Here is a 25,058-nt window from a genome sequence, read left to right on the forward strand (position 1 = left end):
CAAAACGCTCCTCCTGTAGGCAGCTTTCAGTCAGGGGTATTTAGGAGAAAAAAAGAGTCTGGATAGTGTAATATAGTTTTCCAATGGGTTTATTCCATAAGTAAAATGAGCCAATATTACAGTCCATAAAAACATATAATAAAAGGCAAGTTCCAAATAGAGATTAGGGTAAAAAACCGTGTAAAATGCCATCACTTAGTATGAGCTACGGTAATGGAGAGCCACACTTCCGGGTTGCGCTCCACCGGGCTCAAGTGACGTCACGACGTGCGTTGCACCTAACGCGTTTCGTCATTGGCTAGACGTCTTCAGAGGTCATATGGTTTATATGTAGCCTTTACTTCCACTGTAAGCTCTTTTGGCCAAAACGAGTTTGAGCAGATTAAAGACAGGTGACGTCACTTTGTGGCTGTGTTACCAGAAAAACATTTTTTAGCCACTGTGGCCTCATTGGTGTGCTGCCCTTTCCAGTCCTTTCCTTCTTTCAACAAATTGGACAGGCTTGTGTCCCGAACCAGGGATCCTTTACTATTTGTGATGGAGGCCCTAGTGACTCTTTGAGATCAGTTTTCCTTGATGTATGCCTTTTCTTCCACTGCAGCTTCTCCTGCGTCCCTTGCGCAGGATAAAAAATATATATGATCTGGATCTAACATCAAAGTGGGGTGTCTCCATCCCAATATCCATACAAAAAAAGAAGAAAGCCACAAAAGTGGCTATATTTGCCCAAGGGACTTTGTATGAGGCACCACACTTAGTAAAACAGAGTACAATAACATGCCTTAAAATTAAGCCATTCAGCAGCGCGCTGTCACCGCTGACAAGGCTTCCATCTTCACCCGGTGTTCCTTCCGAGTTTGCGGCCTCCAGTTACGTGAGTGGCTGGAGCCGCGATGACGTTACTGCATGGGTGCAGGACCCCTCATTTACGGCACGAGCTCTGAAGGTCCAGCACGGTATATCGGACCTTCTAGAGCGTATGTGTTGATGTCACTGGCTGCATGCAGTGTAAATGGCTCTTTAGGTTTGGGAGATACTCACTGTACCTACAGGTAAGCCTTATTATAGGCGTTCCTGTAGGTACAAGTTAAAAAAAGTGAGTTTACAGCCACCTTAAGTGGTTCAGAAGCAAATCTTGGTAAATTAAATCTCACAGCAGGTTTTTCTGAGCTGTTAAAACCAGACCTTGGGGTCTTTGTTGTGATCTTTAAATCCCCCTCTTCTCTGTGCATTTGGTGCCGGGTTTCCTGCAACTTCGGTTGGGGAGCACACCCACCCCTCTCCTGAAAATGCTGACGGTGGCATGACGTGTGCATGTGCAGTGTTTCATTAATTTTCTGTTTATTTCCTCCTGTCAATCGATAGCAGGTGAGCGGCACAGACCCCATACATTTCTAGGCTCTCTGTGCCTGTTCCTGGCACAGACCCCATACATTTCTAGGCTCTCTGTGCCTGTTCCTGTTATATGCACAGCCCTGGAATTAGGAGCCACCACACAAATGTAAGTGCTATAAAGACTAATAAAACAATCCTGTACTAAATAGAGGAGGTGCAAATATGAATTCTAAAATCAGCTTAGATGTGAGTATGGCTCTTTGGTATCAGGACAACATCCCCCCGGACAAGATCCCCCCCTGGACATAGGGTTAGAGGGTGGATATTGTCCAGGGGGGATATTGTCCTAGAATCGGCTCTTTAATGCTAGATTGTATAATTTGGGTTAAACACTTTTAATGTCTATAATCTGGGTCAGAGTTGTACTTTAAAGCAGTCATGTCTAATTTTTGTTCTGTTTTTGTTTCAGTTTAATAGTGCTATTGAGAAGTACAACTTGACATTGTCTGAGAGGAACTACATTATTGCAGCTGGGCATCTAGAAAAGGTATTAAGCTTCAAATTCTTGACTACACACCCAATTCCAAGTAACGATTGAATCAGCCAGCGATCTGCTAGTGTTATCCTGGAAATGACCGTTGCTAAAGTTTCACAATTTTTAAAAGTCTTTTGTAACCAGATTTAACCGGTTCCTGACTGCCCTATGGTAGATTTACTTCTATAGGGCGGCCGCCCTGCGCAAAAAATTACATGTATGTATATGTGTGTATGTATATATGTATATATCCCCCTGATCTGGGCTGCTCTGTGCAAAACCACTGCCCAGAGCAGGTGAAAATAACAAGTTTGTGTGTGTGTTTTTTTTTTTTTTTTTTAAGAAAGTCTTTAATATTACTTTAACTAGAGTGTCACAAATCTTGTTGGCTGGGTAGCAGCCATTTCTTGTACTGCCATGTTCTCTGCAATTTCCCTCCAATATGCACGGCTGAGGGTCCTTTTACTTAGCTGTGCATGCGGTTATGTGTTTTTGACATGTTTTTGCTCGTTTTTATGTAAAGCGGGAGAAAAACAGCAGAGATATCATGATGCAGGTTGACCTAAAACACACAAACCATTCATGTTGTTTTGTGCCTGCTTACAAAAAAAAGAGAACGCTAAGCCGCTGGACATAGGTTTACTAAACTAGCCACTTAACGATAATTGGGATTTCTGTGTGAAAAGCAGCTTCAGGCAGTAAAGTGGACAAGGGTGGATGGGATTCATAGATGTGGCTAACTCATTTCCTTGCTTCCAGGGCCATGTTGAAGATCTTGCTAGCTTTCAACGGTATTTTATAGTGCAGTAGTTGACAAGTGAACTAGTCTTTAAAAATTAACAAGAGTGCATATTTAAAAAAAATATCAGCCTCATATGAAAGTAATCAGTCATTTTTTTTTTCTTCATTATGAGCCGTTTCTTCTTTACTGTTAATGCTCCACTAATCATATGAATCTATGTTGCAATTCTAGTACCATAGATTTCACAGGCTTGGTGCGTAAGGGAATCACATACAGAAGCAAATCTGAATGCCTTTATCTACTTTTTTTGGGGGGAAATTGGCTTGAATTTGAGATCAGCTTGTTTCTTTCTGTTTTCCTTTTTGTTTAAATTCACATTGACTTAAAATTATTAAAAAAAGAAAAAAGTTGAAGCTGAACTCCAATACATTTATCTACTGGATTAGTTGGGGGTAAGTCCAACAAAGTGCATGCCACCTTGTGAACTTATCTTTTTGATTTACAGTTTACATTTTTCTGAATGCCAGGAGTATAAATATTGGTATGCTTCCCAATGTTAGACCCTCTAGTCTCCGCTCCTGAGGCTGCAGTCACATGCAGCTGCTGTGCCCACCCTTCCCCCTACTCGGAGCACTTGTATTATGTAAACTCATTCACAGAATTCAAAGGCTTTTGTGGATGAACAGTGAAAGAGAGCGGCCAGAGATGCACTGTGTGAGAAGACAGCATCTTGCCTGTCAGATCTCTGGGAGTGTAGTGAAAGCTGCACTCGGGAGCTTCATAAAACTTTCAGATGTAAATTAAAGAGAGAATTCCTTGAGATGGCATGCGCCTTGTTGGACTTCACTTCTACTATGCAAGCATGTTTTACAAAGTGCCTGATTTTCTGGAGTTCAGCTTTAATACTACACATGGTTTGACATTTACCAAAATGTAAAGCAAAGCGAATGCAGCAAGAAATGCAAGTGAAAACCGCTCCACAAGATCTAGTTCTAAATTCACATTCCAGATCTTTCACCATCATATGTCAGAGACAGAGCACAAGTGCCGGTCTACACACCTATTGGATATTGATAAATATTTACATATGGTAGCTATTAGGTGTAGGTATAGTACTAAAGCCCCGTACACACAATCAGATTATCGAACGATCTGTCGTCCGTTTTTTGTGGCACGTTTGTCTGATGTGGAAAGTGAAGAGGTTATTTTCATACGAATTTTCCTGTACGACAGAATTCTACTTCAGAAGTGATGTCATGTGTTAGATTGTTTTGTATGTGTTCTTTCGTCTCTGAGCATGCCTAGTCTTGCACTTAAGATTTTTTTTCCGTCGAAATCTGTACTAATGAGACGAAAATCGGACGTTGTATTACGGACAACAAAAATTTTATATCCTGCACATCAGGATTTTGTCAGCCGAAAAGTCGGAGTCGGCTGTCGAAAGCACCATACTAACAATCCGGAAATCGGCAGATCAGTCGTCGGACGAATTTTCCCTACAGATTTTCTTATCGTGTGTACGGGCCTATAGGCTCCATTCACACTTGTGCGACTTGTTATGCTACTTTGGACATCAAAGTTACATGACAAGAAGTTCCCTATGTTTTCCAATGATAACCATTCATATATGTGTGACTTAAAGTTGCAGTGACTTCAAAGTAGTTCATGCACTACTTTCCTCCAACTTTCATGCAACTTGAAGACCATAGACTTTAATGTTAACTCTCAAAAGATGCATGAAAGGCATACCTGAATGTTTATACAATGCAACAGTTGTCTGTTATCACTGGTCAAAGTCCTATTAAAGTTGCACTCCATAGTCTGCGCAACTTTGGAGTCATACATGTGGGAATGGAGCCTTAGTTGAGTTTTTTGCTCACTAGAATGGACCAGAGTAATGATCAGTGTTGGTGTTCTCTGCAGGCACAGAGTTGTCTGAAGATACTGAAGTCTCGGAAAGGCTTTGAGCTGCAGGTGTTGAAATCTCTGGGAATAGAGCTGACCGTACAGAAGCAGAATATGTTGTATCACCTTGGAGAGGAATGGCAGAAACTGGCTGTATGGAAACTTCCGCCGTCCAAAGGTAACAGTAGCCTCCAGACCGCACAGGGTTCATGTAGCCCAGTACTTCTAAATTTAGGTAGAGATGTAGCGGCTAGCAAAATTAAGATTGGCAGATGAAAGGACCCTTAAGATTTTTTTTTTTTTTTTACAATGACCGAATAGATGCGTAACTTTAAGCATAGCCAAACCCATGAACAAAAATGTAATGGGGTGCGATTTACCAGTCCCATTCCTGCAGCTTATTAAAAAGTTTTTGTTTTTTTTCCCCATCTGTTCTCCCTATTTGTTGATTCATTCACCTCCTGGTGTTTGATTTATTTTAGAAAATTGTAACCCATTCATACAGTAGACCTGAATGGGAAGAATGTTCCCATTGCTATCCTTTCCTTTTGAATAGGAAATTACCCTTGTTGTCACGCTGATATAATGACTTCACTTTTCTGAATCAACAACAGGAAGAGTAAATTAAAGTGACAAGGAGCTCAGACTTTGCATTGCTTGTTCATAGTGACTGAACTGAATTCAGTCGCAGCCAGGTAACTAGTATTTTCAGAAGAAAAGCATTGGCAGCCTCTGTGTTTCTTTTGTACAGGTTTACAATAAAGAAGCACATAGACTTTGTAATATACAGTGGGGTTCATTTACTAAAACTGGAAAGTGCAAAATCTCGGGCAGCGGTGCATGTTAGCCAATCGGCTTCTAACTTCATCTTGTTCAGCTAAGCTTTGACCAAAAAAAAAAAATCCTGGAAACGGATTGTCTGCATTCTCCAGTTTTAGTAAATCAACCCCAGTATGTTCCACATTTTACTGGATGATGACATAAAACAGAATAAAGAGGGGGCACTCCAAACAAACTTTGTACACTGCTTAAAAAAGAAATAGAGGGACCAGTTTAAAAACGCATCAGATCTCAATGGGGAAAAATATCATGCTGAATATCTATACTGATATGGACTGGGTAATGTGTTAGGAACAAAAGGATGCCACATTGTTTGATGGGAATGAAAATCCTCAACCTACAGAGGGGTGAATTCAAAGACACCCCGAAAATCAAAGTGAAAAAATGATGCAGCAGGCTAGTCCATTTTGCTGAAGTTTCATTGCAGCACTTTAAAGTGGTACTCAGCAGTTTGTATGGCCCCATGTGCTTGTATGCATGCCTGACAATGTCAGGGCATGCTCCTAATGAGATGACAGATGGTGTCCTGTGGTATTTCCTCCCAGATCTGGACCAGGGCATCACTGCGTTCCTGAACAGACTGAGGTGCAACCTGGTGGTGTCGGATGGACCGACAATATGCCAGAGGGGTTCTATTGGATTTAGGTCAGGCGAGTGTGGGAGCCATTCCTCTCAGTGAGCTCTACTGGATGTAATGCTTTCAGTCCGCGCTCACTGAGAGGAGGCTGGGCGGAGCGTGGACTCAAAGCATTACATCCCTGAGTACAACTGGTGCCGATCTGGAAATAACGCGAGATTTCAACACTAGGCAATTCGGAAGGGCTGCTGGGATACATGATGCCGCTATCCCAGGAGCCATGGCGAATTGCCTAGTGACGTAATCGCCTATAGACAGCCGGACTCGGAAGTGCGGATGAATAGAGAAGAAAAAAGGTATTTCCTTGCAAAAAAATAAAAAAATAGTTTACATTGGTAAAAGCATTTTTAAAGAGGATTACGTACGCCTAAACTTATTAAAATGGGTGGAACTCCGCTTTAACTGACCATACCAATATCCCAGGAGTTTACTTGACCTAATGCTATACTCTGATTAAAAAGCGTTCCTTGAATTTTTTTTTTTTTTATGAAGGTTTCAGGTTGAGGCAAATCTCTTTCATAGTACAGTTTGTCTTTAATAATGTGTCATAGTTGGTCATCAGCACTTTGTCAAAAAGCTGAAAATACTGACAAGACAGGGAGGACAAGGCATACACTTTGATACACAGATTGCATTACATGTTATACGCACACTCTGCTGGCTAGTCCAAAGGCAGGCAGATCTCTGTAGTAATGCAGAAGCTCTGAGAGTTAAATCAAATAATGTAATGTTTTCATTTTTAGCTGAAACCATCTACTACCAAACGTTATCTCTCTCCTTTTTTTTATTTTTTATTTATTTTTTAATAATTCAGTTTTTTTTTCCTCCTGAAGATTATTCAAGTCTAGACATGATCTTGAAGACTGAGTTGCACTTATGTGCTTTGCCATCAGCTGATGAGTCCCCTTCTGGACCAGTACTAGGATCTGTCCTTCAGGCTTTGGCCATCCTAGGAGAGCTAAACACCAAGCTTAAGTTCTTCAGTAAGAGCAGACTTCTTTCTCTAAGACTGTTCTATTCTGCATAATACCTTTCTGTAACTCATTTATTCCTTTTCTGTTGCAGGCCAGCTACTGCTGAATTATATCCTTAAGCCTTTGGTAAAATATCCATCCCTTCACGTTTTGGTGGAGTCTCAACCTCAGGGAGTAATAATTCGTTTTGAAAGCACTAAGACAGCATTGGAACATCCAACTCCACCTCAGGTGTTCATGAAGCTGATGCTAGTCCTGGAGTTACTACATAAGCACTTACTGGGTATGGCTCTAACATTTGGAGTAGGGGGTAGTGGTAAATCTGTCTTTATGAAGGGGTTGCTCCCTGCAGGCTAGGAAAGTCATTGTTGGTAGAGAGGTGTATTTATTTATCTATGGGCCTTTTTGGTTTTATAATTTGTTGCTTGAAGGTTTTACTGCAGACAATGTACAGGGATCTGAAATCGATGTTCTCGTCTTTATACCCTCTTCATAGAAGTCTAAGGGAAAGTGATGCAGAAGCATGCAAAAGGTCATTGAAGTTGATTTCACCAAAATGTAGAGAAACATGAACTCTGAGGCATGTGTAGCACAAATTACTACTGAATATGCTCAGTTTGTATGGAGATCCCACTTAATAACTATTGCTTTTACCAGACAATTTCTGATACTCTAAATGTTACATTATCCTGTGCATTAGACCTTATTCTGTTGTGCTCATTGAGTTATCATCGGTCAATTCAACGATGGAGGAGTGACCCCTTGGAATGTATTTTTTCTGTCATTGTCTCCTCCAGATGTCCCAGTAGAAAGCCAGAATGTCCGGGAGGGTAATAATGTGGTTCTAGCAGAGGTTCTTGGTGATCTGATCTGGGAGGAGATTTCTGAGGCCATCATTAAAGACTGTCTGGTATACTCCATTCCTACCAACAGCAGGAAACTTGAGCAGTATGAGGAGGTATGTAGGTTATATTATGTGAGTTAATATCGGTCTGGTGTCAGCTGACGGCTTTCCTTTTTTTTTAATTTATATATATTTTCTTTTTAATTCAGGTTATAAAGGCTACAGAAGAGTTTGAAAATGCTCTCAAAGGTATGAGATATCTGAAGGGTGATGCAACAGAGCTGCTGAAATATGCCCGAAATGTAAATGCTCACTTTGCCAGCAAGAAATGCCAAGATGTGATTGTGACTGCAAGAAACCTCATGACCTCTGAGATACACAACACTGTAAAGGTGAGATATGTACACTTATTACAGACAAAAAGATATACCTGTGCTTAAATCCCAATAGCTTGTTCATGTATTTGAACCATCAGGTGCTAAAGGGATGTGACCACATAGTAATACTACACATTCTGAATGGACCCTGTGCACGCTGCTACACCCTTTTTTTCCATTGCATAGTTTGCTGGAAAGGGTGCAGCAGTGTGCAGAGGGTCCATCCCTTTCTGTAGCACTTACAGACCACCCGCCGCAGTTTTACGTCAATACTTTGACGTTACATGCCGGGATTATGGCAGCAGATAGCTGCATAACCCAGGTATTTTTTTTACAGGGCGGGGGGTCCTCTTTCACATAGAAGTGGTCCCAGCGACGGATTCCTCCCTCCCCTCCCCTTCCTCCTCGTAAACAAGTGTCCAAAATAGTCCTGGTCCTTAAGTGGTTAACATTAGGGATGCATTTTTATTGCGCTAAAGGTGCTAATAATGGCTGACAAAAAATTGTCCATTAAATTCATGATAATTAAAAAGTCAAATATAATACAATTCTATATAAAAATATACATATTTTTTAAAAACTGTCATTTTCGGTTTTGGCACCAAATTTTCCTTTCGGTGCACCTCTACTCAATAGCATTAAAAAATGAACTGCAGGTAAACGGTGTAAACACAATATGTAATTTTCGTTCAGTGTGTACATTAGTTCTATGGAAATAATTGAATATAAAATACCATCCGAGGCAAAGAACAACCCGGAAGACACTAGTACATAGCTATGTTTGCCTTTTGGCGTTCAAGAATTTTCGTACATGTTAATATCATTGTCTGTTACAACCAGATTCATTCATGGAAAAATTAAATGCTTTTCTGATTTTTCTCATTGTATGTACTATGCTTTAAACAGCCCTTCCAAATTCCTTTGCCAAATTGGTGCCCCAGTTAAGCAATACATCTTGGTCACCTCTCATTCTAAACCTGCGGTTGCAACAATGAAATCAGATGCTCTAGATCAGCCTTTTTCAACCAGGGTGCCTTCAGGTGTCTTCAGGGGGGTGCCTTGGCAAAATACCTAGAAATTGACAATAACTGCCTACAAGTCAGTGGGTAGATGAAGCCTGCCTATTCGTTACATAAAGCCTCATGTTTTTCATTGTGCACCATTACAACCTTCTAGCGGCCAGTGTCCTAACAACCATGATGTCATCGGTTGATAAAGAGGGTGTCGCGCGCTTGCACAGAATCTTTGTTTGCCCCTTTCCTTCAACACTGGGGTCAAAGCTGAGTGAGGGAGAGAAACCGAGGTAGAAGAGAAACATTGAAGTACTAATCAGTACCAGTGTGCAAAGGTGTATTTGCTTTGGAAGAATAAATTACTGCTAATGTTGGGTTTACTACGCATGTGGACTTCTTGAGACCTGTTAGCTTTGAGCTACTAGTAGGTACTAGTTATGGTTTTACCCTGTTTAGTTGGTTTTTTAGTTGATCACCTTCTTGTTGGCTCAGTTTCAGTGCTCATTTCTGTGTGGAGTCCTTCTTGAGCAGCAGGTTGATTCTCTGTGTTCTAGCTCTGGCCATGTTGGGCTCAACCTCACCCAAGTTAGGGGTTCCGAGTCTGGGTTCTTCACAGTCCCAAGTTCTCTATTTGGGCCTTTTGGCGATTGTTGCTGTGTTGCCCACCCCTCAGACTGCTTTTTGACATCCTAACAGTATTTGAGTTCCTCTGCCCCTCAATGGATGAAAAATAAAATTGAATATTTGTACTCGCCATTAAACCCTTTTCTTGGAGTCCTTTGAAAGACACAGGCACCACCACTCTGTATTTTCTGTTCATGCTCTTGGTATCAATCACTTTCTACAAACTGACTGGTGTGCTGGGATAGAGAAGGCTTATCCTTTTTTTTATTTTTTATTTTTTTTGCAATTGCCAAGTCCCCCTATTAGGTGGCATTAAAACCCACCCATATCTGAATTCCTGTGCTTCCTAGTCAAATAAAGAAAAGTATTTTGTGATAGGTACTCAAGGGACCTAAAGTGTTACTAAACCCACAACTGTAGAATCAGTCTGTATATGCAGTAAAGCATGGTTGTTATACTCCCTATGGAACCGAAGGGGTTAATCCTCTGCATTGTGTATAAAGGCTGTGTGATCCTGTCTCTGATCCTCACTGATTCCAAGCCATCTCCTGATTGAACAGATAATTAGGGGGACAGGCTGCACGTGATGAGTTTGGTGTGTATTGCTAGAGAGGTGTGTTTTTTTTTTTTTTTTTTGGGATGGTGCATATGATCAGCACAGGGCCAATCAACAATGTCCAGACAGAGGGACAGGGGTCCTGCAGCCTCATAGAACAATCAGGGGAAAATCAAAACTCCTCCTACAAGCTTTAACCAGACACTGATACAAATCACAAGACTGCTCTAACTGCTGATGAGAAAAGGTATTTACTATTTAGCAATTTATATTTATTAAAATTATTACATTTCTGTGTACTATGGGAGATAATTAAAAAAATAAAAAAAATGGTTTTCAATAGGGACGTCTAGGTTTTTAATTTATTTTTACCTAGTGCTGTTTTTTTGTTTTAATTTTAGATTACGCCAGACTCCAAAGTAACACTGCCAAAGCTCCAAAGCCCTGATGGAGAGAAGGTGAAGATGCAGAAGAGCCCTTCACATGAGCTGTCAGCTCTAGAAAATGAGTTCAAGCTCAGCCAACACACCTTCTCTTTGCCTACCTGCAGGATCAGCGAGTCTGTTGAGAAACTGATTCAGCTCGCTTACCAGACCCTCTCTGAGGCCACTGGCAGCAATCCACCTTGGTAAGGAGGCAAAGCACGCAAGCTAACCTCTGGCATTAGCTTGCATACAGTATTAAATTAGGCTTATTTGTGACATACTGCACAAGTTTTTTTTATTTTATTTTAACTAACTAGATTAGGCTGGTTCATGATTTATAAATATATGCAGTTTTAACACCGAATACACCTAGTGAACTATGTGGTGAAATTGGCTCTGGCCAAAGTCAGAGAAAAATAACTTTTGTACTTGTATGAAGAAAACAAGTGTGGCTAGAGTTAAACTTCAATCTTAATTGTCTGTCTGTACATCTGAAAAGATCATTTTTATTAAAAATATATATAAAAATATCCGCGCTATACAAAAGATAAAATCCTTTAAAAAAAACTTCTGAAGTTCAACAAAAGGAGGGGTTACAAGCAGCCAGCCAAAATATATAGACCATAAGATAAAACAAGATAAAAAAGTTCATAAGCAGCACTTGATAGGAAGAAGTATCCGCCACCTTCAGTGCATATGATATCACACACCACCGCAATGTGGTCTTCCAATCACATACAGCACATAAATGCCATACTTTTATTGTTTACAGAATGTACTGAAGCCAAAAAGGGACAGCATAAGATCTAGGGAATGAACATGTTCAGAAGGAAAGCAACAATGGCACTTCCTAGATTTCTTTCATGACAGATTTCCTTTAACAGATATTGATATTCTTGCAAGACAGCTAAGAATATTACGAGAGTGAATGCAAATGTGTGGGCACCCTTGACCAAAATTGAGGATTTTGCGGTTTTCTAAATGAAAGGAAAAACAAAAACATGCCATTGTCCAAAAAATGCAAAGCTACCATTTGACATATTTAAATCATCGACTACTGACAATCTTAGATAAATGAAGAAAAGTAGGAGAAAGCCATCTACAAGAATGTTCTGGAGGTTGTGGTTTCTGCCACTGGGGAGTTACATTTTGTCCCCAAACCTATTAAATTCAGGCAATAAAAATGATCCCCCAATCTCCTTACCAAATACTGTAGAAGATAATCTGAGGCATAAAGCATGTGTAGGCAGGGGATCTTCCAAATAACAGATCAGTCCCAAATGCAGCAATGAACAATCATCAGGTATAGTGCACTCCAAACTTCTTCAGCTCACAGCTTTGCAGGCATTTTCAGTCCAGGATCCAAATTAAGGTTCCAACAAGTAATTTTTATTTAGATACTATCCAGCTATCGGCACTGAGCTGCACTCCATAATACCAGAAGGAAAACACAGACACAGCATTCCACTCCGCCCGCTCTTCCGTTACTTTTCCTCCAGCACCCACAACTCTGATTATCTTCTATTTGGTAAGGAGATTAGGAGATCATTTTTATTGCCTGACTTTAATAGGTTTGGGGACAAAATGTAACTCCCCAGTGGCAGAAACCACAACCTCCAGAACATTGTAGATGGCTTTCTCCTACTTTTCTTAATTTATCTAAGATTGTCAGTAGTTGATGATTAAATATGTCAAATGGTAGCTTTGCATTTTTTGGACAATGGCATGTTTTTGTTTTACTTTTCACTTAGAAAACCGTAAAATCCTCCATTTTGGTCAAGGGTGCCCACACTTTTGCATTAACTCTCGTAATATTCTTAGCTGTCTTGCAAGAATTATCAATATCTGTTAAAGGAAATCTGTCATGAAGGAAATCTAGGAGGTGCCATTGCTGCTTTCCTTCTGAACATGTTCATTCCCTAGATCTTATGCTGTCCCTTTTTGGCTCAGTACTTTCTGTAACCAAGAAAAGTATGGCATTTATGTGCTGTATGTGTTTTGTGGGTCTGTGATTCAAATTATTGAAGACCGTAAGGCAACTAGTGTTTCCAGACAGGGACCAGCAATGGTAGTCTTCATATTTTATCTCCTTACAAGTGTTCTTTACATCGGACTGGCCTACCTAATTTTATTTCAATAGTTTTTATTGAATATTATCAACCAAGTGGAGATAACATGGCATTACAAAAGTTTCAAGACACATGGAGTCTCCGCAATTAAAAACAACTTGACAACATAAAATGTGAATACATATGAGCTAGTCCAACCATAACATTAACATTACTGCCATCCTACCCCGGTCACCCCTCAGGGAACATACTGTGTCCTGGGAGGATGTCAGTATGTGAACCAATACGTATCCACATCCAAACACTTGAGACAAGCATGCAATCCAATAACTAAAACATTTTGTCCATAATGTGAAGAAAAGGCACGCTTAATGACCCCAGATAAGTAAGGTAGACCACCTGGTGTGGGGAAAAGTGAGAAGGGTATGACGGAGGGGGGAAAAGGGAAGAAGGAAACGGAGAAGGTCATGGCCTATCTAATTTTGAAAGCAGCAGCTTCTAGGACCATGACCACCACATTGAGACTTTGGACAATTTTATGTACTTTCTTGCTTTTTATTTTTTGCCAAGTGATACCTGTGCATGTTTTATGATGCTCGTGTTTAGTAGTTGTAATTTATTTTCTCCACCACCTTCCCTTCTTTCCAGCTCCATCCAGCTATTCTACACTGTCAGAAACATTTTTCATCTGTTCTATGATGTTGTCCCAACGTATCACAAGTGAGTGTTCCAGCATCCTCATGAACCTCATAGCTTGAACTGTTTGCATGAACTGTGCAGGGTTTTGTGCTTCGGTGATGGGTATATGTGCCATGCTTTTTTTTTTTAATTTATTTTATTTTTTTTTCTGGCTTACATTTACAGCAGCATTTCCCAGTGCCACTGAAGGTCTTAATTTCCAGGAAGGAGTTAGGTTTTGGCAATATTTTGAAAAGAAGCATTCAAAAAGCCTATGTTTGAGACAAGCACTAAAACGTATTATGGGGAGATTATGTATAAACGTAAGGCTAGCGCAAAACTCGGAAAATCTGCAATTTAGCATTTTGTGATTATAAATCATTTTGTCACTCATTTTATTTCACAAACCTTGCATGTTGAAAATATGTTTGCAGTTTCTTAAAAATAAATTTAAGGCGATAGTCATTTCAGTGCAGGTGTTAGAAATATAAAAAAAAAAAGAAAACTGCTTCACAAAGCTGGGGACTGCTTTATAGATAATTGTATATGAAAGGGACTCTAATAGAGGCAAAACTCATGTACACCAAGACTTTTTTTTAAAGTAGTTGTCCTATTCTTGTGCTGCACACTAAGGCCCCTTCATCGTAATGGTAACATCGTAATTTACTGATGTTTACGCAGGAACTTTTGACACCCATGTGCAAGATCCAAAAACTGTGTGTAATGTTGAGTAAAGGTGTGTAAGCGTATAGACAAGTAAAATTCTATTTCATTGCCAGTATTGTAAAATTTTCTTTTATACTTATGACGTCCGTGTACAAGGGGCTAAAACGAGTAAACACATAAGTAAATGACTGCTCTTAACCGCAGTATTACTAATCTTTACTCAGCTGTGTGCAATGTCACATAGACAACAACACACATACACTCCTAATGAACCAGATGAAATTTGTTCTGTGAGTGGCCCTACTGGCACCCTTCTGCCTGACCTTTTTTAAATCAAAGGACCCAAGCAGAAAATTGTTGGCTGAACAGTGCCTGCATCCAAACATATGATTAATGATTAAGCACACAGTCAGTGTGTGAAACGCGTCTACCTTGTCACGATTGTCATATTTGGATGTCCAGTCAATAAATAGTGTTGAGCGAACACGGACTGTATTATTCGTGTTCGTACCGAATAATTGGATTTTTTGTACCCGAACACGGACACGGACACTTTACTGTATGTTCGGGTAAAAATCCGTGTTCGGTCGTTTTATTTCCGGGTTTTGCATGCTTTGGCGCTCTTTTCATGGCGGGCTTTCAACAGCCAATCAACAATCGTTTAACTGGTGTGCCTTAAGCCATCCCAGCCATGCCTGCAAATGTCTCAGTAGCTGTGATTGGCCGTCTGAAGCATGTGACCAAGTCTTTATAAGTTCGAGGCAGCCGCAGCGGCGTCATTATGCTGCTTAGATTCAGGGACAGAGCACACATCAACGTGCTGGCTGCTGATTAGGGAAAGATAGGCAGGAAAAAACCATTTGTGTCCGGATAGAATTGAGGGACAGGTCGGAGTGTTTAGGCAGGGCGAGTTGTAGGCATTTTAGGGATAGAGTCTGCTGAATTATATAGGGTCAGTGTCTTCTACAAACTACAATCGATATTGCTGTGTGGGGGGTGGGGTCTGCACTCAATCCTGATCTACGATCTCTTCTCAATCCTGTTAGGGACAGAGTCTGCTGAATTTTAGGGAAACTGTGTTCTACAAACTACAATCGATATTGCTGTGTGGTGTGGGATTGGAGATAGGCAGGTGTCAGTGATCCACATCCATTTTTCTGTGTGTGAGCTGCAGTGAACACAATCTTTTTGGGCTGCAGTGAACACAATCTTTTTGGGCTGCAGTGAACACAATCTTTTTGGGCTGCAGTGAACACAATCTTTTTGGGCTGCAGTGAACACAATCTTTTTGGGCTGCAGTGAACACAATCTTTTTGGGGTGCAGTGAACAAAATCTTTTTGGGGTGCAGTGAACACAATCCTTTTTGGTGTGCAGTGAACACAATCTTTGTGGGGTGCAGTGAACAAAATCCTTTGTGGGGTGCAGTGAACAACATCCTTTTTGGGGTGCAGTGAACACAATCTTTTTGGGGTGCAGTGAACAACATCCTTTTTGGGGTGCAGTGAACACAATCTTTTTGGGGTGCAGTGAACAAAATCCTTTTTGGGGTGCAGTGAACAACATCCTTTTTGGGGTGCAGTGAACAACATCCTTTTTGGGGTGCAGTGAACACAATCTTTTTGGGGTGCAGTGAACAAAATCCTTTTTGGGGTGCAGTGAACACAATCTTTTTGGGGTGCAGTGAACACAATCTTTTTGGGGTGGAGTGAACAACATCCTTTTTGGGGTGCAGTGAACAAAATCCTTTTTGGGGTGCAGTGAACAAAATCCTTTTTGGGGTGCAGTGAACAAAATCATTTTTGGGGTGCAGTGAACACAATCTTTTTGGGGTGCAGTGAACACAATCTTTGTGGGGTGCAGTGAACACAATCTTTTTGGGGTGGAGTGAACAACATCCTTTTTGGGGTGCAGTGAACAACATCCTTTTTGGGGTGCAGTGAACACAATCTTTTTGGGGTGCAGTGAACAGAATCTTTGTGGGGTACAGTGAACAGAATCTTTGTGGGGTGCAGTGAACACAATCTTTGGGGGGTACAGTGAACACAATCTTTGTGAGGTGCAGTGAACACAATCTTTGTGGGGTGCAGTGAACACAATCATTGTGGGGTGCAGTGAACTCAATCTTTGTGGGGTACAGTGAACACAATCTCATACTGAAGGTTTGAGGGTGCTGCCTGTTCCATACTCCCCCTACTCCTCATCTAGCCTTTTAGGGGTACAAACAATAGTAATTGGGGCCTAGTGTGGTTGTGTACGTGTGATATACATACACTTTTTTGGGATCATATTTTCTATTCCGCTATTTAATCAAAAACCTTTGGGGATCAGTTAAATTGGGGGATAGTCTGTGTTGGTACGTGTGAGAGAGATCCACCTTTCCAAGTTGTTGGGGTTCATCTCATACTTCTGAAGGTTTGAGGGTGCTGCCTGTTCCATACTCCCCCTACTCCTAGCCTTTTAGGGGTACAAACAATAGTAATTGGGGCCTAGTGTGGTTGTGTACGTGTGATATACATACACTTTTTTGGGATCATATTTTCTATTCCGCTATTTAATCAAAAACCTTTGGGGATCATTTAAATTGGGGGATAGTCTGTGTTGGTACGTGTGAGAGAGATCCACCTTTCCAAGTTGTTGGGGTTCATCTCATACTTCTGAAGGTTTGAGGGTGCTGCCTGTTCCATACTCCCCCTACTCCTAGCCTTTTAGGGGTACAAACAATAGTAATTGGGGCCTAGTGTGGTTGTGTACGTGTGATATACATACACTTTTTTGGGATCATATTTTCTATTCCGCTATTTAATCAAAAACCTTTGGGGATCAGTTAAATTGGGGGATAGTCTGTGTTGGTACGTGTGAGAGAGATCCACCTTTCCAAGTTGTTGGGGTTCATCTCATACTTCTGAAGGTTTGAGGGTGCTGCCTGTTCCATACTCCCCCTACTCCTAGCCTTTTAGGGGTACAAACAATAGTAATTGGGGCCTAGTGTGGTTGTGTACGTGTGATATACATACACTTTTTTGGGATCATATTTTCTATTCCGCTATTTAATCAAAAACCTTTGGGGATCAGTTAAATTGGGGGATAGTCTGTGTTGGTACGTGTGAGAGAGATCCACCTTTCCAAGTTGTTGAGGTTCATCTCATACTTCTGAAGGTTTGAGGGTGCTGCCTGTTCCATACTCCACCTACTCCTAGCCTTTTAGGGGTACAAACAATAGTAATTGGGGCCTAGTGTGGTTGTGTACGTGTGATATACATACACTTTTTTGGGATCATATTTTCTATTCCGCTATTTAATCAAAAACCTTTGGGGATCAGTTAAATTGGGGGATAGTCTGTGTTGGTACGTGTGAGAGAGATCCACCTTTCCAAGTTGTTGGGGTTCATCTCATACTTCTGAAGGTTTGAGGGTGCTGCCTGTTCCATACTCCCCCTACTCCTAGCCTTTTAGGGGTACAAACAATAGTAATTGGGGCCTAGTGTGGTTGTGTACGTGTGATATACATACACTTTTTTGGGATCATATTTTCTATTCCGCTATTTAATCAAAAACCTTTGGGGATCAGTTAAATTGGGGGATAGTCTGTGTTGGTACGTGTGAGAGAGATCCACCTTTCCAAGTTGTTGGGGTTCATCTCATACTTCTGAAGGTTTGAGGGTGCTGCCTGTTCCATACCCCCCCTACTCCTCATCTAGCCTTTTAGGGGTACAAACAATAGTAATTGGGGCCTAGTGTGGTTGTGTACGTGCGAGATACATACACTTTTTTTGATCATATTTCCTATTCCGCTATTCAATAAAAACCTTTGAGGATCAATTGAATTGCGGGATAGTCTGTGTCGGTACGTGTGAGAGAGATCCACCTTTCCAAGTTGTTGGGGTTCATCTCATACTTCTGAAGGTTTGAGGGTGCTGCCTGTTCCATACCCCCCCTACTCCTCATCTAGCCTTTTAGGGGTACAAACAATAGTAATTGGGGCCTAGTGTGGTTGTGTACGTGCGAGATACATACACTTTTTTTGATCATATTTCCTATTCCGCTATTCAATAAAAACCTTTGAGGATCAATTGAATTGCGGGATAGTCTGTGTCGGTACGTGTGAGAGAGATCCACCTTTCCAAGTTGTTGGGGTTCATCTCATACTTCTGAAGGTTTGAGGGTGCTGCCTGTTCCATACCCCCCCTACTCCTCATCTAGCCTTTTAGGGGTACAAACAATAGTAATTGGGGCCTAGTGTGGTTGTGTACGTGCGAGATACATACACTTTTTTTGATCATATTTCCTATTCCGCTATTCAATAAAAACCTTTGAGGATCAATTGAATTGCGGGATAGTCTGTGTCGGTACGTGTGAGAGAGATCCACCTTTCCAAGTTGTTGGGGTTCATCTCATACTTCTGAAGGTTTGAGGGTGCTGCCTGTTCCATACCCCCCCTACTCCTCATCTAGCCTTTTAGGGGTACAAACAATAGTAATTGGGGCCTAGTGTGGTTGTGTACGTGCGAGATACATACACTTTTTTTGATCATATTTCCTATTCCGCTATTCAATAAAAACCTTTGAGGATCAATTGAATTGCGGGATAGTCTGTGTCGGTACGTGTGAGAGAGATCCACCTTTCCAAGTTGTTGGGGTTCATCTCATACTTCTGAAGGTTTGAGGGTGCTGCCTGTTCCATACCCCCCCTACTCCTCATCTAGCCTTTTAGGGGTACAAACAATAGTAATTGGGGCCTAGTGTGGTTGTGTACGTGCGAGATACATACACTTTTTTTGATCATATTTCCTATTCCGCTATTCAATAAAAACCTTTGAGGATCAATTGAATTGCGGGATAGTCTGTGTCGGTACGTGTGAGAGAGATCCACCTTTCCAAGTTGTTGGGGTTCATCTCATACTTCTGAAGGTTTGAGGGTGCTGCCTGTTCCATACCCCCCCTACTCCTCATCTAGCCTTTTAGGGGTACAAACAATAGTAATTGGGGCCTAGTGTGGTTGTGTACGTGCGAGATACAAACACTTTTTTTGATCATATTTCCTATTCCGCTATTCAATAAAAACCTTTGAGGATCAATTGAATTGCGGGATAGTCTGTGTCGGTACGTGTGAGAGAGATCCACCTTTCCAAGTTGTTGGGGTTCATCTCATACTTCTGAAGGTTTGAGGGTGCTGCCTGTTCCATACCCCCCCTACTCCTCATCTAGCCTTTTAGGGGTACAAACAATAGTAATTGGGGCCTAGTGTGGTTGTGTACGTGCGAGATACATACACTTTTTTTGATCATATTTCCTATTCCGCTATTCAATAAAAACCTTTGAGGATCAATTGAATTGCGGGATAGTCTGTGTCGGTACGTGTGAGAGAGATCCACCTTTCCAAGTTGTTGGGGTTCATCTCATACTTCTGAAGGTTTGAGGGTGCTGCCTGTTCCATACCCCCCCTACTCCTCATCTAGCCTTTTAGGGGTACAAACAATAGTAATTGGGGCCTAGTGTGGTTGTGTACGTGCGAGATACATACACTTTTTTTGATCATATTTCCTATTCCGCTATTCAATAAAAACCTTTGAGGATCAATTGAATTGCGGGATAGTCTGTGTCGGTACGTGTGAGAGAGATCCACCTTTCCAAGTTGTTGGGGTTCATCTCATACTTCTGAAGGTTTGAGGGTGCTGCCTGTTCCATACCCCCCCTACTCCTCATCTAGCCTTTTAGGGGTACAAACAATAGTAATTGGGGCCTAGTGTGGTTGTGTACGTGCGAGATACATACACTTTTTTTGATCATATTTCCTATTCCGCTATTCAATAAAAACCTTTGAGGATCAATTGAATTGCGGGATAGTCTGTGTCGGTACGTGTGAGAGAGATCCACCTTTCCAAGTTGTTGGGGTTCATCTCATACTTCTGAAGGTTTGAGGGTGCTGCCTGTTCCATACCCCCCCTACTCCTCATCTAGCCTTTTAGGGGTACAAACAATAGTAATTGGGGCCTAGTGTGGTTGTGTACGTGCGAGATACATACACTTTTTTTGATCATATTTCCTATTCCGCTATTCAATAAAAACCTTTGAGGATCAATTGAATTGCGGGATAGTCTGTGTCGGTACGTGTGAGAGAGATCCACCTTTCCAAGTTGTTGGGGTTCATCTCATACTTCTGAAGGTTTGAGGGTGCTGCCTGTTCCATACCCCCCCTACTCCTCATCTAGCCTTTTAGGGGTACAAACAATAGTAATTGGGGCCTAGTGTGGTTGTGTACGTGCGAGATACAAACACTTTTTTTGATCATATTTCCTATTCCGCTATTCAATAAAAACCTTTGAGGATCAATTGAATTGCGGGATAGTCTGTGTCGGTACGTGTGAGAGAGATCCACCTTTCCAAGTTGTTGGGGTTCATCTCATACTTCTGAAGGTTTGAGGGTGCTGCCTGTTCCATACCCCCCCTACTCCTCATCTAGCCTTTTAGGGGTACAAACAATAGTAATTGGGGCCTAGTGTGGTTGTGTACGTGCGAGATACATACACTTTTTTTGATCATATTTCCTATTCCGCTATTCAATAAAAACCTTTGAGGATCAATTGAATTGCGGGATAGTCTGTGTCGGTACGTGTGAGAGAGATCCACCTTTCCAAGTTGTTGGGGTTCATCTCATACTTCTGAAGGTTTGAGGGTGCTGCCTGTTCCATACCCCCCCTACTCCTCATCTAGCCTTTTAGGGGTACAAACAATAGTAATTGGGGCCTAGTGTGGTTGTGTACGTGCGAGATACATACACTTTTTTTGATCATATTTCCTATTCCGCTATTCAATAAAAACCTTTGAGGATCAATTGAATTGCGGGATAGTCTGTGTCGGTACGTGTGAGAGAGATCCACCTTTCCAAGTTGTTGGGGTTCATCTCATACTTCTGAAGGTTTGAGGGTGCTGCCTGTTCCATACCCCCCCTACTCCTCATCTAGCCTTTTAGGGGTACAAACAATAGTAATTGGGGCCTAGTGTGGTTGTGTACGTGCGAGATACATACACTTTTTTTGATCATATTTCCTATTCCGCTATTCAATAAAAACCTTTGAGGATCAATTGAATTGCGGGATAGTCTGTGTCGGTACGTGTGAGAGAGATCCACCTTTCCAAGTTGTTGGGGTTCATCTCATACTTCTGAAGGTTTGAGGGTGCTGCCTGTTCCATACTCCCCCTACTCCTCATCTAGCCTTTTAGGGGTACAAACAATAGTAATTGGGGCCTAGTGTGGTTGTGTACGTGTGATATACATACACTTTTTTTGGATCATATTTTCTATTCCGCTATTCAATAAAAACCTTTCTAGGGCAAGATCTTAAATTACAGAAATATGAGGAGACCGTCAAATAAGGGCCGTGGCCTGGGTCGTGGTGCTGCTGGTAGAGCTCCTGTTGCAAGGAGAGGACATGGTCGATCTGTGCCAGCTACACGCACAAGTGAAACACCTTCCTCAAGTGTGAGTAGGCGACAGAACCTGCATCAGTATTTGGTAGGGCATCAAACGCCCCTAGAAGTGATGAGGCCAGAACAAGTTGAGGCGATAGTAGATTGGTTTGCTGCTGACAGTGCCTCCAGTTCCTTCACATTGTCTCCCACCCAGTCTACTGCAGAAAGGTCAGAGTTGGCACCTGCAGCCAATGTCCAACCGTCTTTCACCTCACCCCCTTGCAAATCAGGCCAGCAGTCTGAGCCCCAAGCCATACAGCAGTCTCTTATTCTTTTTGAGGACTCTGTCAGCAGGGTTTCCCAGGGCCATCCACCTAGCCCTGCCCCAGAAGTGGAAGAGATTGAGTGCAGCGATGCCCAACCACTTATTTCTCAAGATGAGTACATGCAAGGATCATCGCAGCACGTCTCCGATGATGACGAAACGCAGGTGCCAACTGCTGCGGCGTTCAGCATTGTGGAGACCGACAAGGAGGGCAGGGGTGAAGACTGGGTGGAAGATGATGTGGAGGACGATGAGGTCCTCGACCCCACATGGAATGAACGTCATGCAGGTGACCTGAGTAGTTTGGAGGAAGAGGCGGTGGTCGCACAGAGCCACCAGCACAGCAGAAGAGGGAGCAGGGTGCAGAAGCGGAGCGGCCGTGCCCTAGACACTACGCCCGCTACTGCCCAACGCAGCAAGGGAACGAGCGCACCAAAGTCAGCTCAAAGGAGTTCTCTAGCGTGGAAGTTCTTTAGAAAATGTGCTGATGACAGGACACGAGTGGTTTGCACCCTGTGCAATCAGAGCTTGAAGCGAGGCATGAACCTTCTCAACCTGAGCACAACCTGCATGATCAGGCATCTAAGTGCAAAGCACGAGCTGCAGTGGAGTACACACCTTCAAAACCAAGAAACGTCTCTGGCTCATCCTGCTTCCTCTTCTGCTGCAGTCTCGGCCGCTCCAGCCACATCTGTAGTGATACCGGCACCTGCCACCCCGCAAACAGACGATCTGTCAGCAACACCACCACCTGGGTCACCAACAACCATCTCCACAATGTCCCGTGGAAGCGTTCAGCTTTCCATCTCCCAAACACTTGAGAGGAAGAGGAAGTACCCCCCTACCCACCCGCGATCCCTGGCCCTGAATGCCAGCATTTCAAAATTATTGGCCTTTGAAATGCTGTCATTCCGTCTGGTGGAGACGCACAGTTTTAAAAACCTTATGTCGGTGGCTGTCCCACAGTACGTCGTGCCCAGCCGCCACTACTTTTCCAGGCAAGCCATCCCTTCCCTGCACAACCAAGTGGGGGAAAAAATCAGGTGTGCACTGCGCAACGCCATCTGTGCCAAGGTCCACCTAACTACGGATACGTGGACCAGTAAGCACGGTCAGGGGCGTTATATCTCCCTAACGGCACACTGGGTAAATGCAGTGGCGGATGGGCCTGAGGCGGATAGCAATTTGGCGCATGTCCTTCCACCACCGAGGATTGCAGGGCGCTTCAGTTTGCCTCCTGTTCCTAACTCCTCCTACTCCGCTTCCTCATCCTCTACCGCCTCCTCATCCGGACAGCGTAACACCTTCACCACCAACTTCAGCACGGCCAGGGGTAAACGACAGCAGGCAGTTTTACAACTTGCCTGTTTGGGGGACAAACCACACACCGCGCAGGAGTTGTGGAGGAGCATGGAACAGCAGACAAATGAGTGGTTGCTGCCAGCGAGCCTCAAGCCCGGCCTGGTGGTGTGCGATAACGGGCGAAATCTCATAGCAGCTCTGGGCCTAGCCGGTTTGACGCACATCCCTTGCCTGGCGCATGTGCTGAATTTGGTGGTGCAGAGGTTCCTTAAAAACTACCCCGATATGTCAGAGCTGCTGCAGAAAGTGCGGGCCGTTTGTGCGCACTTTCGGCGTTCTCACCCTGCTGCTGCTCGCCTGGCAGCGCTGCAGCGTAACTTCGGCCTTCCCGCTCACCGCCTCATATGTGACGTGCCCACAAGGTGGAACTCCACCTTGCACATGCTGGAAAGACTGTGCGAGCAGCAGCAGGCCATAGTGGAGTTTCAGCTGCAGCACGCACGCGTGAGTCGCTCTGCGGAACAGCACCACTTCACCACCAATAACTGGGCCTCCATGCGAGACCTGTGTGCCTTGTTGCGCTGTTTTGAGTACTCCACCAACATGGCCAGTGGCAATGACGCCGTTCTCAGCTTAACTATCCCACTTCTATGCCTCCTTGAAAAAACAATTCGGGCGATGATGGAAGAGGATGTGGCACAGGATGAGGAGGAGGAGGAGGATGAAGAGGTAACATTTCCAAGGCTTTCAGGGCAGTCATTCGCAAGGGGCTCCGAGGGTGGGTTCCTGCACACGCAAACGCCAGGGACGCAATTGTCCAGCAGGGGCACAGTTCTGGAGGATGAGGAGGAGGAGGAGCTGGAGGAGGAGATGGAACCATGTTCACAGCAGGGTGGCACCCAGGCCAGCTCATGGCCATCACTGGTGCGTGGCTGGGGGGATACAGAGGACACGGACCATACACCTCCCACAGAGGACAGCCTTTCGTTGCCTCTGGGCAGCCTGGCACACATGAGCGATTACATGCTGCAGTGTCTCCACAACGACCGCCGAGTTGCCCACATTCTAACTTGTGCTGATTACTGGGTGGCCACGCTGCTGGATCCCCGTTACAAGGACAACGTACCGTCCTTAATTCACTCACTGGAGCGCGATCGCAAGATGCGCGAGTACAAGCGCACGCTGGTAGACGCCATGCTGCTGGCATTCCCATCTGACAGCGGGGCCACAGTGGAAGCACAAGGCAGAGGAGGAGGAGGTCGCCAACGCAACCAGGGCACCGCCAGCACCTCAGAAGGCAGGGTTAGCATGGCCGAAATGTGGAAAAGCTTTGTCAGCACGCCACAACAAACAGCAGCACCAGCAGCTCAGATGGAACGTCTTAGCAGGAGGCAGCATTTTACCAACATGGTGGCGCAGTATGTGTGCACACGCCTACATGTAGTGAATGACGGGTCTGCCCCCTTCAACTTCTGGGTCTCCAAATTGGGCACATGGCCTGAGCTTGCCCTTTACGCCTTGGAGGTGCTGGCGTGCCCTGCAGCCAGTGTATTATCTGAACGGGTATTTAGCACGGCTGGGGGCGTTATAACAGACAAGCGCAGCCGCCTGTCCAGAGACAATGTGGACAAGCTCACGTTCATTAAAATGAACCAGGCATGGATCCCACGGGACTTTTCCGTACCTTATGCAGAATAGCAATGGATACCGACCTTACCCACCCATTGTTCCATTTTTGCTCTTTCTCACTCTTTTGGGGTGTACCCTCATTTAAAATTTGTGAAAAGAAGCAGTGTTGGCT

At 43.2% G+C, this 25,058-nt stretch overlaps 1 protein-coding gene across 1 annotated transcript in view; it reads left to right on the forward strand.

Moving 5' to 3' along the window:
* ZW10 (zw10 kinetochore protein) overlaps positions 1-25,058 on the forward strand; it is a 72,796-nt gene that overhangs the window by 21,846 nt on the left and 25,892 nt on the right. The window contains exons 4-11 of the mRNA XM_082273389.1: positions 1,805-1,882; positions 4,536-4,695; positions 6,828-6,977; positions 7,060-7,251; positions 7,766-7,926; positions 8,022-8,204; positions 10,784-11,010; positions 13,525-13,596. Of these exons, the coding sequence (XP_082129515.1) occupies positions 1,805-1,882; positions 4,536-4,695; positions 6,828-6,977; positions 7,060-7,251; positions 7,766-7,926; positions 8,022-8,204; positions 10,784-11,010; positions 13,525-13,596 (1,223 nt within the window). The remainder of the gene's footprint in view (positions 1-1,804; positions 1,883-4,535; positions 4,696-6,827; positions 6,978-7,059; positions 7,252-7,765; positions 7,927-8,021; positions 8,205-10,783; positions 11,011-13,524; positions 13,597-25,058) is intronic.

This window comes from Pelophylax lessonae (genome assembly GCF_965119305.1).
Source record: "Pelophylax lessonae genome assembly, chromosome: 12".
NCBI classification, from domain to species: Eukaryota; Metazoa; Chordata; class Amphibia; order Anura; family Ranidae; genus Pelophylax; species Pelophylax lessonae.